This window comes from Microtus ochrogaster, chromosome 4 (assembly GCF_000317375.1).
Source record: "Microtus ochrogaster isolate Prairie Vole_2 chromosome 4, MicOch1.0, whole genome shotgun sequence".
NCBI classification, from domain to species: domain Eukaryota; kingdom Metazoa; phylum Chordata; class Mammalia; order Rodentia; family Cricetidae; genus Microtus; species Microtus ochrogaster.
This window is the reverse complement of record NC_022011.1, coordinates 25,011,991-25,024,288: the sequence shown is the minus strand read 5'-3', so window position 1 is coordinate 25,024,288 and position 12,298 is coordinate 25,011,991. Positions and strand designations below refer to the sequence as shown.

The window sequence follows — 12,298 nt, the reverse complement described above, 5'->3', positions numbered from 1 at the left end:
GTATAACAGTCCTGGTTGTCCTGGAACTCACAGTTCTCTGCCTCCCAGTTGCTGGAATTAAAGGAACCCACCACTGAATGGCCAGTTCCTAAAATCTTTATAAAGGAAAAAAAAAAAGGTATATATAGAGGGTGTAGCATCTGAGCCTGTCTAAGTTAGGGTTCCTATTCCTGTGATGGAACACCATGACCAAAAGGCAAGCTGGGGAGGACAGGGTTTATTTGGCTTATACTTCCACACCGTAGTTCATCATTGAAGGAAGTCAGGACAGGAATTCAAACAGGGGCAAAAAACTGGAGGCAAGAGCTGATGCAGAGGCCATGGAAGGGTGCTGCTTACTGGCTTGCTCAGCCTGCTTTCTTACAGAACCCAGGACCAACAAGCCCAGGGATGGCACCACTCATAATGGGCGGGGTCCTCTCCCACCAATCACTAATTTAAAAGATGCCCTACAGCTGGATCTTATGGAGATATTTTCTCAGCTGAGGTTCCCTCTTCAGGGAACTCTAGCTTACATGTTGACAGAGAACTAGCCAGCGCAAAGCCCAATATCCTCATATCACTGAGGGACAAGGGAAGTGCCGGACACATCTGATCACATAACATGCAAAAACATACATGTTTTCTACTGGATGGCCCAGTCGGCACACATCACATTATACAGCATTACTTAGGCCCTTCTTTTTTTTTCTTACTTAGTTTTTATTTATAATCATAAACTTAACTCTGCAATCCAGCTAGACTTGAAGGGGAATGTGGAAAATATGGAACCCAAAGAACTTCAGTGAGAGCAGAGATGAAGGGTGCTGCGAGCAGATGGGATTGGGGTGCTCTCCTGAGCCACATCCAGAAGAAATGGTCTGGTGGGAAAGAAGCCCGCAAGTCAAAAGAATTATAGTTGTCCACAGTCAGAAATGGTGATCTTCTTGCTGGTCTTGCCATTCCTGGACCCAAAAACACTCCATGGCTTCCACAATGTTCACGCCTTCTTTCACCTTCTCAAAGACTACATGTTTGCCATCCAGCCACTCAGTCTTGACGGTGCAGATAAAAAACTGGGAACCATTTGTGTTTGGTCCAGCATTTGCCATGGACAAGATGCCAGGACCTGTATGCTTCAGGATGAAGTTCTCATCCTCAAATTTTTCTCCATAGATGGATCTGGCAGGGGTGGTGGTGGGTGGTGGTGGTGCTGGGATTGAGACATGGAGGTTTCTTTTCAGGTGGAAGAACAGCAACCTTTATTTTGCCCTGAGCTAAAGCCTTTTATACCTTTATGCAGCTGGCCCAAGACCTGCTGAGCAGCCAGAGGTATCACTGCTGCTGTAATTTAATTAGCAGGCCATAGCAGCAAGGGTACAAGAGCACATAGGGAGGACATATAGAGTCCCAACAGTTACATTAAAAGCACTGACTTTCCAATGCCAAGGATTGATTTCTAAAACACAGGAGTTTATACAGAAGCCAGCTGGCTACAACTGGGATTCCATGTGCAATACGAGCAAAGCCACATGTATCTCATTTATCTCTAATCTTAAAATAATTCATTTTCTTGCTTGGTATACAGGTGAGCAGTGGAGAAAGCGGTGCATCTGCTATACCTGAAAAAAAGAAAAAAAAAATCAGATGATCCTGGGGACAATCAGTTTAAAAATGGCCAAAACCAGAAGCAAATTAGGGACACCTTCTCCTACCACCTACTAAACACAGAAGCAAAACACGGCTTGGTGGGCAGCAGACTGGAGAGACAGAACACTAAGAGGTAACTAGCTAGTCTTCTACTGAGAATCAAAAGCAGCTGTCTGGCTGGTAGGACACGCTGACCACTCACCGGCAGGTGCTAAGGATTTCAATGCTTCCAAAAGGTGTGGGCTTGAGAACTTTATAAGGCACCGGAGGGGTTCTTTCCTGTCAGTCAAGATGCCGCTACTTATGTCACTCTTGAATCTGGTCTCCAGCTGTCAAAGAAAGTTTATAAATGATGGTCAGTACCAGGAGCAGCTAGGATGGTGAGAGATAATGAACAATTTATGTATTCCATTAATTCCTGCTTTCAAAAACCACACGGATTAATACAGGCAGAGCCCGTTTAACTTGCTAACTGCAAAGAGTGAAAGCATCTGGTATAAGGAATACATCCAATAGAGTGTTGGCACTGCCCTCAGCACGGTATGGACCCACAGGTGAGGCTGAGTGCCAGCACCACCCTCAGGATAGCAACTGATCTGCAGGAGAAGACAAGAGTCTGTGCTGCCCTCATGTGCCTATTACATTTTGCATCCAACATAAAAACAATAAATCTCAGGGCTGGAGAGATGGCTCAGTGGTTAAGGGCCCTTGTTGCTATTGCAGAGGACCTGGGTTAGGTTCCTAATACCCATATGGTCCACAGCTCCAGTTCCAGTGGATTCTACACAGCCGCTGGCCTCCGCAGGCCATGGGCACACATCTGGTGCATTACACACATTCAGGCAAAACACTTATACGCATAGGTAAAAGTCTTGGATTTTTACTATGGAAGACTGAGGGAATATCTAAACACTGGATGTAGTAGCACATAAGCTTATAACCCTACCTCCAGGAAGCTGAGTCATGGATTCCAAGTTTGAAGCCAGATACCATCTCAACAGCCAACTGCCTCTAAGAGCCCTTCCCACCTAACCACATTACGCAGAAGGAGCACACTGTGAGCTCCACGTGCACATTATCCAGCTGAGGATGTTATCAACAGCTCTGGGTTCACCTGTTAAGTGCTCTCTTGCCCCCCAGACTGGAGCAAATCTCAAACAACATAGTATTTGACCGGAAATACTTCAGTATGTATCTAAGAGGTCCATTGCCGTTCACCATTTTATTTATTTATTTTTGCGAGACAGGATTGTACTATGTAGACCAGGTTTTAACCTCAGCCTCCCGAGAATGCAGATTGCAGTGAATGTTTGGAATGCTCATTGTTAACTTTTCAGGTGCTGGGCCTAATGTGTGTAAACATTTGTGATGTTTTGAAGTTAAGAATGGCCCCCATAGGCTCATATATTTGAAAGCAGTCACGAGGGAGTGGCACTATTTGAAAGGATTGGAAGGGTTAAGTGGAATGGCCCTGTGGAAATAAGTGTGTCAATGGGGGTAGGCTCTGGGGTTTCAAAAGTTCATGCCAAGCCCCAGTCTTTCTATTTTCTTACAGATGAGGTTTCTCTCAGCTATGGCTGCAGCACCTGCTTACATGCCACTATGTTCCTGGTTATGAGGATGATGGAGTAAACTTCTGAAACTATAAGCAAGCCTCCAATTAAATGCTTTCTTTCGTAGGAGTTTCCCTGGTCATGGTATCTCTTCACAGCAATAGAACAGTGATGACACCAGTGCTTGACTTCTGAGCTGTAGCCACAGCCCTAAATACAAACAACTCTTCCACGTCATCAAATACCTAAGTATCATAGTATGTGACCCTAGCTTTTTCCTTTCTTTTTGGAAACAGTGCCTCATGTGGCCTGACTGGCCTGGAACTCGGGGCAGACCAGCTGCTTTGAACTTCGAGTGATCCTTCTGTCTGTGCCTCCTATACGCTCACATTTAAAAACAAAACTATTAGACAGGGTAGCTCTACCTTTGGAGCCTGTCCTCGAACTCTCTCTATAGACTCAGTCTGGCTTCGAACTCACAGATCCGCCTGTATCTGCCTCCTGAGTGCTGGGATTAAAGATGCGCGCCACCACCTGGTGTGAGTGATTCTTAAAACTTTGAGGCACTATGCTGAAATATTTATGGGATACTTACTGTCTGCAATGAATTCAATTTCTCTTTAATCTATATTTAGAATAAAGAGAAAGAAAAAGGACGTGGCAAAATGTGGCCATTGGCTAGTTAAAGTGGACTGGTGGCCTTCAGTATAATATTCTGGCCATTTCCTGAGGTTGGAGAAAATCAGGGCACACCTAGACTATCAGAACACAACCACCCTAGAGGTTGAACAAGCAAACTATCTCCTGAGTCAGTGGCTCTCCAGCTTTAGTGTATAGCCCAGAGCAGCCAGTTTGCAGAAACAGATGGTGGACACAACCTCGCCCTGACTCAGGAGGAAAAGGGTGGAGCTAAGATCAGTGCTCCCTCCCCATTCCTGCGACTGGTTCTACCAGTTCAGAGACCACACCCTTAGGAGCTCTTTAAAAGACCTCAGTTAACACAACACAGCTAAGTGTGGTGGCCACTCCTGTGACAGGGAGGAAGCAGGAGGGCCATAAGTTCAAAGCCAGCCTTGGCTACATGGGAATTTGAGGCTGTTCTAGGCCTCGTCTGGAAAAAAACAATAAAGCAGACTGGAGAGATGGCTGAGTGGGTAAAGTGCTTGTTGCTTGAGGATTTGGACCTGAGTCTGGGTCCCTAGCACCCAGCCATGTATGTGTAACCCCAACACTTGGGAGGAAGGAAGAGACGGGAGGAAGGTGGGGCTCCTTGCAGTCAGTCCAGCTGAAAAGAAGCTCGAGGCTCAGTGACAGACTATCTCAAAGAATAAGACCAGAAGATGGCTACACTGAATTTGGCCTCTTTAACAAGTGAGCAAAGCACACACAGCCGTCTTCCTTTAAAACAAGTCAAAGCAAAACGCCTTTGGGCCTAAATGAGCAGATCAATGGCAGATCTTTTAGTGTGTCTTGTAGCTGTAAGAAGATTCATAGGAAACTATTTTACTGGGGCCGGGGGAGGAAGGTATTAAGAGTAGGAGCATGGGCTCATGCTCGGGTGACTATGACATATACTGAAGTTCTTCTAACAGTGGCCATGGGCTTGACTCCTGTATTCCTATTTGGTCACATGGTGGGCAGCAGCACCCCACCCCTTAGGAACAAGTTTAATTTACAGTATATTTGCACCACTGATTTTCTCCATCTGATGTCAGTGGGGCTACGTAGTAAATGTGTTTTCTCTCTTGTTTTTGTGCTTCTGAGTCACTCAGGCAAGTTTGCTACCAACTTGCTAAGTATAAGTAGCCCAGGCTCGCCTTGAATTTAAGATCTTCCTGCCTCAGCCTCCTGAGTGCTGGGACTACATGTGTGTGCCACCATACCAGCTCATCCATTTACGAACATTTACTATATGCCAAATACTGTTCTAGGTGTGCACAGGCCCTCTCCCCAGGTAGCAATATACAAGCTGAGTTACTGAGGGCAAAAGCAAATTCAAAATTTCAGGATGTGTCCTTTGCTAACAGGAGAACTTACAAATATGATAAAAAGATCTATGTAACTTAAATATTTGTTACATAAAGCTGATAAATGAAAAAGGAATAGGTTTTGGACATGTTTTCCAGTTAAGACTTCTGTACCTCAAGAAAAAAAAAGGCACTAACTTGCAGGTGCTGTTCACTGCGCCATCCTACCTTATACTGTGCAAATTCCAGCTGTGGCTGGGAATAGGTTCCAAACGTCTCCTGAGTGACTCTTTGGATTCTTTCTTTTTCTTCTGTGTTTTCAAGAATGATGTTTGAATCCACTGTGGATGAGAGTTCGGATTGAGATACCATTAGAAATACACCTCACCCCATACTTTTTCCCATCCTAAACTTGCAGACGATTTGTGTAGCTCAGATATGCTTCCTGTCCCTTCTTTTTATTGAAATAAAGTCATCCCACAGAAGAGCTGGAGAGCACAGGCTGACAAAAGGGAGTAAGAAATACCTACAGTGCCACGACACTATCTAGGTTCTAATACACTTACTGTGTAGTTACCATGAATACTTTTCTATCAAGTTTCTTTACTTAACATGGGACTCACAGCAGGTCTTATGCCTCTGGAGTCTGTGCTCTCTTCCAAACATGGGTTCTGCTTTCTTCTACTGTTAACTTGAGCTTCGGTTTTCTAGGGGGAGACTCAGGTTCTCTTCACAGGCCGGCTGTCAACACTGACGTGACAATCGCATGTAAGTACTGTGTACGCTGCTGGGCACGAAAGGCACGCTCAATGGCTGCCAGCCATCTATGAACTCTGAAGAACACCTGGGCTAGCATGGCTTTCTGCCCCCAAATACTTAAGTCTTGGTTTTTCTGCAGTACGATGTGGTCCTAGCACAACTGCTTTATCGTGGAGCAGCCACCTGAAAGGCAAAGGTGCCCTTCCTGACCCCAGCTGTTTCAAAGCTCACATACAATTCAGGTCTAGTCCAAAGCTTTCTTCCTGCAGAGGCACTGTGGTGTTGTGGCTGTCAAAGTTCTAGGAAAGAGAAAAAGTGAACATGTTGGGATACATAGATATCAACTGGTTCTAAGATGTAAAGTAGTAAATCATTATTTTTGTGTAGGTTTTTTGTTTGTTTGTTTTTGTTTTTCGAGACCTGGTTTTTCTAGCTTTGGAGCCTGTCCTGGAACTTGCTTTGTAGACCAGGCTAGCCTTGAACTCAAGAGATCTGTCTGCCTCTGCTTCCCAAGTGCTGGAATTAAAGGTATTATCACCACTGCCTGGAAAAATCTTATTTATTTATTTATTTATTTATTTTTTTAAATACTTATTTACTTATTATGTATACAATATTCTTCCTGCGTGTATGACTGAAGGCCAGAAGAGGGCACCAGATTTCATTACAGATGGTTGTGAGCCACCATGTGGTTGCTGGGAATTGAACTCAGGACCTTTGGAAGAGCAGGCAATGCTCTTAACCGCTGAGCCATCTCTCCAGCCCCCATTTATTTATTTTTTTAAAAAAGAGGTCTTATATTGTATATTCTTACTTAGTAGAAAGAAACAATGGTTTTGCCACAGGCTAGCTAAACTGAGCATAGTTCTTAGGACGGTAAGCTGTGCTGAAAGGTTGCTTTAGGAACTGACAGAACAGTGGGGCTTGTGCCAAGGATGCAGTTCAGTGGTAGAGAAATCTGCTTAGCAGATGTGAGGTCTTAGGTTCATCCCGAGCACCGTATGAAACAAAATCACCTTAAGGTCCTGGGGTGGCACAGAGCCAGAGGAATGGAAGACAACCCTGACATCTTGGCGTCAGCACTGTGTCATCAGACCCTGAAAAACTTCTCAGGGCCCTTTAGAAAAGATACTTTGCCACCATGAGCCCACATTTCTCGATTCTTTCTATTGCATCTCCCTTGAGGGAGTGACCGCTTTTCCAGCTGGTGGCTAACAATGTGAACTCTCTCAATAAAGCTGTGGTTGGATAGCAGTTGATGTCTATTTGGAAGGAGGGTAGAGGGCTGACAAGGAAGGGGCAGGGAGGGAGAAGGCCATCTAACTTCTTAGGAAGTCAACATGGTAGCTCAGGCTTGCAATCCCAGCACTTGGGAGGTAGAGGCCTCAGCTAAGTAAAGAGTTTATGGTCAGCCTGGGGTATGTGATATTATATCTTAAAGCCCCCAACAACAAATAAAAATTACTTTTTTTTTTGTTTTGTTTTGTTTTTCGAGACAGGGTTTCTCTGTGGCTTTGGAGCCTGTCCTGGAACTAGCTCTGTAGATCAGGCTGGTCTCGAACTCACAGAGATCGCCTACCTCTGCCTCCCTAGTGCTGGGATTAAAGGTGTGCGCCACCATCGCCCGGCTACTTTCTTTTTTAAAGGGAAGAAGCATTTATTTTGGCTCACAGTTAGAGGTTCCTGTCTAAAGTGGCTAGCAATACCCTGAGGCAAAAACACCTTCAAGTTTCTACCCTTCCCCTCTTGGGATTCAGGCATCATGCTGGCTTGTCCCATCACCTGGCAGGATGCACCCAGGCAGTACCCTGCTAGCCCAGGTTCTACGGCTGCTACATAGTCACTTCGTAGTCTGTATGCAGGTGCAAAAGGTCCCTTTAAGAGACAAGTTCTGCACATTCCTTCTCTCTCCCCTGCTTTACCGTTATCTCAATAAACTCCATGCTCAAGCTCTGTCTGCATGGTGTATTTGTCTCCTGCCCGCTGTGAGGCCTCTGGCTCTCGCCTGCAAAGGCCGCCAAGGTCCATTTCCCAGTTTTACAACATTCCCCTTAAAGAGTGACTTGCAGACAGCTGTTCTTTCTCTCTCCCTAGAACATAACACACAGCATAACCTTCTTAAGGAAGCCCATTCACCTAGAGAATATGAACATGCACAAACACTTGCCATGTACAGAAGAAAACTTAAGACCACAAGGGTAGACCTGTCCTTGTCAGGAAATGGAAACACCACGTGCAAATATTTCATCATTTTATCCTGGACAGGGGAGGGCTCAGGAGGCCCCACCCCTTTCTGAGGAGCTCTAGGCAGCTTATGGTTGTTGGGGGAAAGAAGTTGAGTTGGTCAGTGGTATAGCCAATGTGGGTGCTCTTGCTCTAGGAAATAACACCACATCCCTACTCATGCAAGCAGCCCTAATTAAATGCAGTGGCCTCAAAAGAACCCCTACTAGCCCCATGACAGTAGGAAGGGGACTTGTTGGGAAGAAGAGGTTCAGGGGGGATGGGGAAGGAGATAAGAGGATGATGGGGGACAATATGATCACAGTACATTATGTATGTATGAAATTGTGAAAGATTAAAACAAACACGAGCAAAGTGAAGCGAGGGAAAGCTTCATCTACTCATCTCCAGGCCGGGCTGGGAGTGGCTGGCTCCACCTGCTCAGTGTGCAGATCGTCAAGGAATACTCGACTTTAAAGAGGTGCTGACTGGCTCACCTGGTTATACTCTCTAAAAACGATAGCCTTGAGCGAGTCCAGGTGCCGGCTTCTCAGATTCAGGTGCACCATCTGATGGTGTTTGCTCGCAACCTTCAGGGCCTTGGAGGGAAAGGAGCAAGACTGTTAGGGCTGCACGTGGGTCTGCATGCACGCACACGTTCCAGCTAAGAATGGAAAGCGCATTGTGCGGAAGCTCAGTGCACACCTGGGATCCCAGCCCTCGGGAGGCTGCAGCAAGGGTGAGCCCGGCTAAAAACAATGACTCCCCCACCCCTCACAAGTGAAAAGGAATTTAAGAAATTTAATCCTATCACCTGTTACTCACTTTTTGGGACCCTGAGGCCCGCTGCTGACAGTGGAGTGTGTGGTGCTTTGTCAGATAGGTGTGTGGGAAGCAGGCAGCCAACTACAGTGCTGCTCACCTGCACCCCGCTCAAGCTCTGGGAGAACTCTATTAGCTCTGTGCTAATAGGGGGCATAGCAATGAATAGGCCAACTTTGGGAAAGAAGCTAGGATACCTGTAATACCAAAGTGTGGTTTGAATAAGAAAGGCTCCCACAGGCTCATGGATCTGAATGCTTAGACCAGCCAGTAAAATGTGTGAAAGGGTTAGAAGGTGTGGCCTCAGTGCAGTAGATGTAGGAAGTGTGTCCCTAGGGTGGGCTTGAGGTTTTAAAAGCCCATGTTCCAGTCTCTCCCCTTCCCCCCTTTGCCTTTGGATCAGGATGTAGCTCTCTCCACTTCAGTCCATGCGTGCTACCTGCTCCCCAGCATGGTGATAATGCTGTATCTCTGGAACTAGAAGCCAGTCCCCAATGAAATACTTTCTTTTCATTGAAAAGAACTGCCTTGGTCATGATGCCTCTCCACAACAGCAGAACACTAAGACACAAAGGTAGACCCCCTGAAAAAGAGAGGGGTCACCTCTGACACAGGTAATATTTTTGGGTACACGCGTGTGGAAAGTGGTCACAGCAGCTAATTGCTGTTGGTAGGCAGATAATAGAAGGACAAACAGCACTATTGGGGACACTGATGACACAGCTTTGGAAGGAGACAGCTACTACTTGGGGTGAATAGAGTAGGAAGGAGGGGCGGAGTTTTGATGACTCCCCTTTAGAGACTTCTGAACTGCTTACATTTGTTTTCATATTAAGTGTGCATTACTTTTACATTAAAAAAAAAAAAAACTAGACCAAGCTATTATCTTCCATCACATTTCCACTGTAGGTAAGAGTCTTACTTAGAAGAACGGGAACTAAGTTATTTTACACTAAATCTTTTTTTTTTTTTTTTTTTTTGGTTTTTTGAGACAGGGTTTCTCTGTGGTTTTGGACCCTGTCCTGGAACTAGCTCTTGTAGACCAGGCTGGTCTTGAACTCACAAAGATCCGCCTGCCTCTGCCTCCCGAGTGCTGGGATTAAAGGCGTGCGCCACCACCGCCTGGCTTACACTAAATCTTCTCAGCATTTATACTTATGTGGGCCTTTGAGATAAGAGCACCGAGTGCTCCAGCTGCTGGAATCTGTTCCCTACCTGATGGAGAAGGGGTACAGTGCTCTTCAGAGGGCAGGTAGAAATGAAGACATATGGAGTCTGGGGATAGTACACCACAAAAGTGGGTTTGTACTGGTTTGGTTGTGAATGTTGTGTTCCCCAGGCAACCCGAATCCACACAGCATTCTTCTGGTCGACTCTGAAGTTGACTGAAACCTTATAAAGAAAAGATTTAAGCTTTCTGATTAGATCTCACCGTGGCAACAATTCACTTTATAAATCAGGTTGGCCTTGAACTCACAGAGATTCTCCTGCCTCTGCCTCCCTGAGTGCTGGGATAAAGATGTGCGCCACCACTGCCGGGCTTGAAACAAAGTTTTAAAAAAATTAAAAAATGATCTATCTGGCTGGGCAAACCTTTATTGCCAGCCTTGGGAGGCAGAGAAAGGCAGATCTGAGTGAGTTCTATCCAGCTAGGGCTACCTAGTGAGATTCTATCTCAAAAACAAAACAATTAAAGGGAAAGGATGTTTTTCTATGAAGCCTTTTTAGTATCGCTGGCTAGCACACTTAGTGTCCCTGCAGTTCACAGCAGGGTTTCTGTGTCAATGAGCTCAGAGTACACTGATCCTGATCATTCTTCCACACACGTCTCAGCAGCTACAGCCCATGAGGTTCTGCGTGGTGTCCGTGTCACAGCCAGCCATCGGTCTTTCTAAACTTGCAGCTACGACTGTACTTCTCAGACTTTAATAGCCACTGCAAACTCCAGTCCACTTTCCCTCTGGGCCCTGACCCCGGAAAGGAGAACCTGAAGAGAGGACCAGCTGGCTTGCTGTTTCTTCACTCCAGGAAAAGCAGGTGCTTATGCTGTCTGCTGGCTCAGAACAAACTCTGCCACTCAGCACTCGGCTGCCTCTCCCTGTCTGGGCTGTGGGTTTGCAGAATGGTGTCTCATCCCCTGGTGAGCAGTAGAGAACTCAGTGGCCCCTACTGGCTGGAACAGCAGAGGGTCTTGCTCTGGTGCCTTCACTTGCCATTGCAAAAGCCAAAGTGACTGGTGGCCAACAGCTGAGCCACTAGCCACATGTGAAACTTCATTTAGTAAGTTTAAAGATTCATTCACTCAGTCACAACAGCCACGTATCAGGTCCTCATGTGGCAACCAGCTATGTGCCGGACATTGTCAGTAGAGGAAGCTTCTACCATGGCAGAGTTCCCATGGGCAGTACTGCTCCTATAGAGCAGTGGGATGGGCAAGTAAGAGAGGGAAGGTTTTGTAATATTTCCGTTTGTTGAGGTAATGACATATTATTCCCCTCCCCCCCTCGATAGCACTAAACTGAATTTTGTAGAAATCCAAGAGGATTATTTTCTTACATTTTTTAATGCTCTCTGAAGAATTTTCTTAAAGGAACCTTGGAAATGTTTCATGTCAAAAAGGTCGACATCTTCACCTGTCAGTGCAGAGAGAAAGACAAAGAGGTTAAGGGAGCCACACTATCTTCATCTTGTGCATCCCAGAACAGTAATGGCCACCCCACACATGCCCGAGCACCAGGGGATATGAATGAGCCATAGTCAAATCGCAGACTGCGAGGCTGGGTGTGGAAGCATATCGCCGTCACCACACCACTCTGGAACAGTGGTTCTTAGCCTCCCTGACGCTGCAACCCTTTAATACAGTTCCTCATGTGGTGACCCCAACTGTAAAAGTATGTTCGTTTCTACTCATAACTGTAATTTTGCTACTGTTATGAATCATAATGTTTTCAATGGTCCAGGCAACCCCTGGAAAAGGGTCATTTGACCCCACAAAGGTGTCCTGATCCACAGGTTGAGAACCACTACTCTGGAGGGAAAGGCAGGAAAACCACCACAAGTTCCAGAGCAGCTTTATCTATGCAGTAAATTTAAGGCCAGGCTAAGCTACATAGTGAGTTCAAGACCAGCTTTGTCGGCAGCTTTGTCGGCGGCGGCGGCTGAGCGGCGCGCAGTCGTGGCGGCGGAGCGACACAGCGCTGCAATCAAAAATAGGCTTTGGGGGACTGGCGGCGACAGAAGCAAGCGGCGGGGACCGGCGTGGAGGCAGAGGCAAGCGGCGGGGACCAGAGGGGTCCGGCGAGGCAGCAGCGGGGACCGGCACAGCTGGAGAGGCACGCACGAGGC

At 46.3% G+C, this 12,298-nt stretch overlaps 1 protein-coding gene across 1 annotated transcript in view; it reads right to left on the bottom strand.

Annotated features, from left to right (window-relative positions):
• Positions 1–737: 737 nt before the first annotated feature.
• Positions 738–12,298, bottom strand: part of Cenpn (centromere protein N) — a 25,461-nt gene continuing 13,900 nt past the window's right edge. Inside the window, exons 5-11 of the mRNA XM_005345730.3 lie at positions 11,510–11,586; positions 10,169–10,345; positions 8,629–8,730; positions 6,144–6,207; positions 5,378–5,490; positions 1,832–1,958; positions 738–1,601 (exon numbers count right to left, since the gene is read on the bottom strand). Coding sequence (XP_005345787.1) covers positions 1,519–1,601; positions 1,832–1,958; positions 5,378–5,490; positions 6,144–6,207; positions 8,629–8,730; positions 10,169–10,345; positions 11,510–11,586 — 743 coding nt within the window. The 3' untranslated portion in view covers positions 738–1,518. The remainder of the gene's footprint in view (positions 1,602–1,831; positions 1,959–5,377; positions 5,491–6,143; positions 6,208–8,628; positions 8,731–10,168; positions 10,346–11,509; positions 11,587–12,298) is intronic.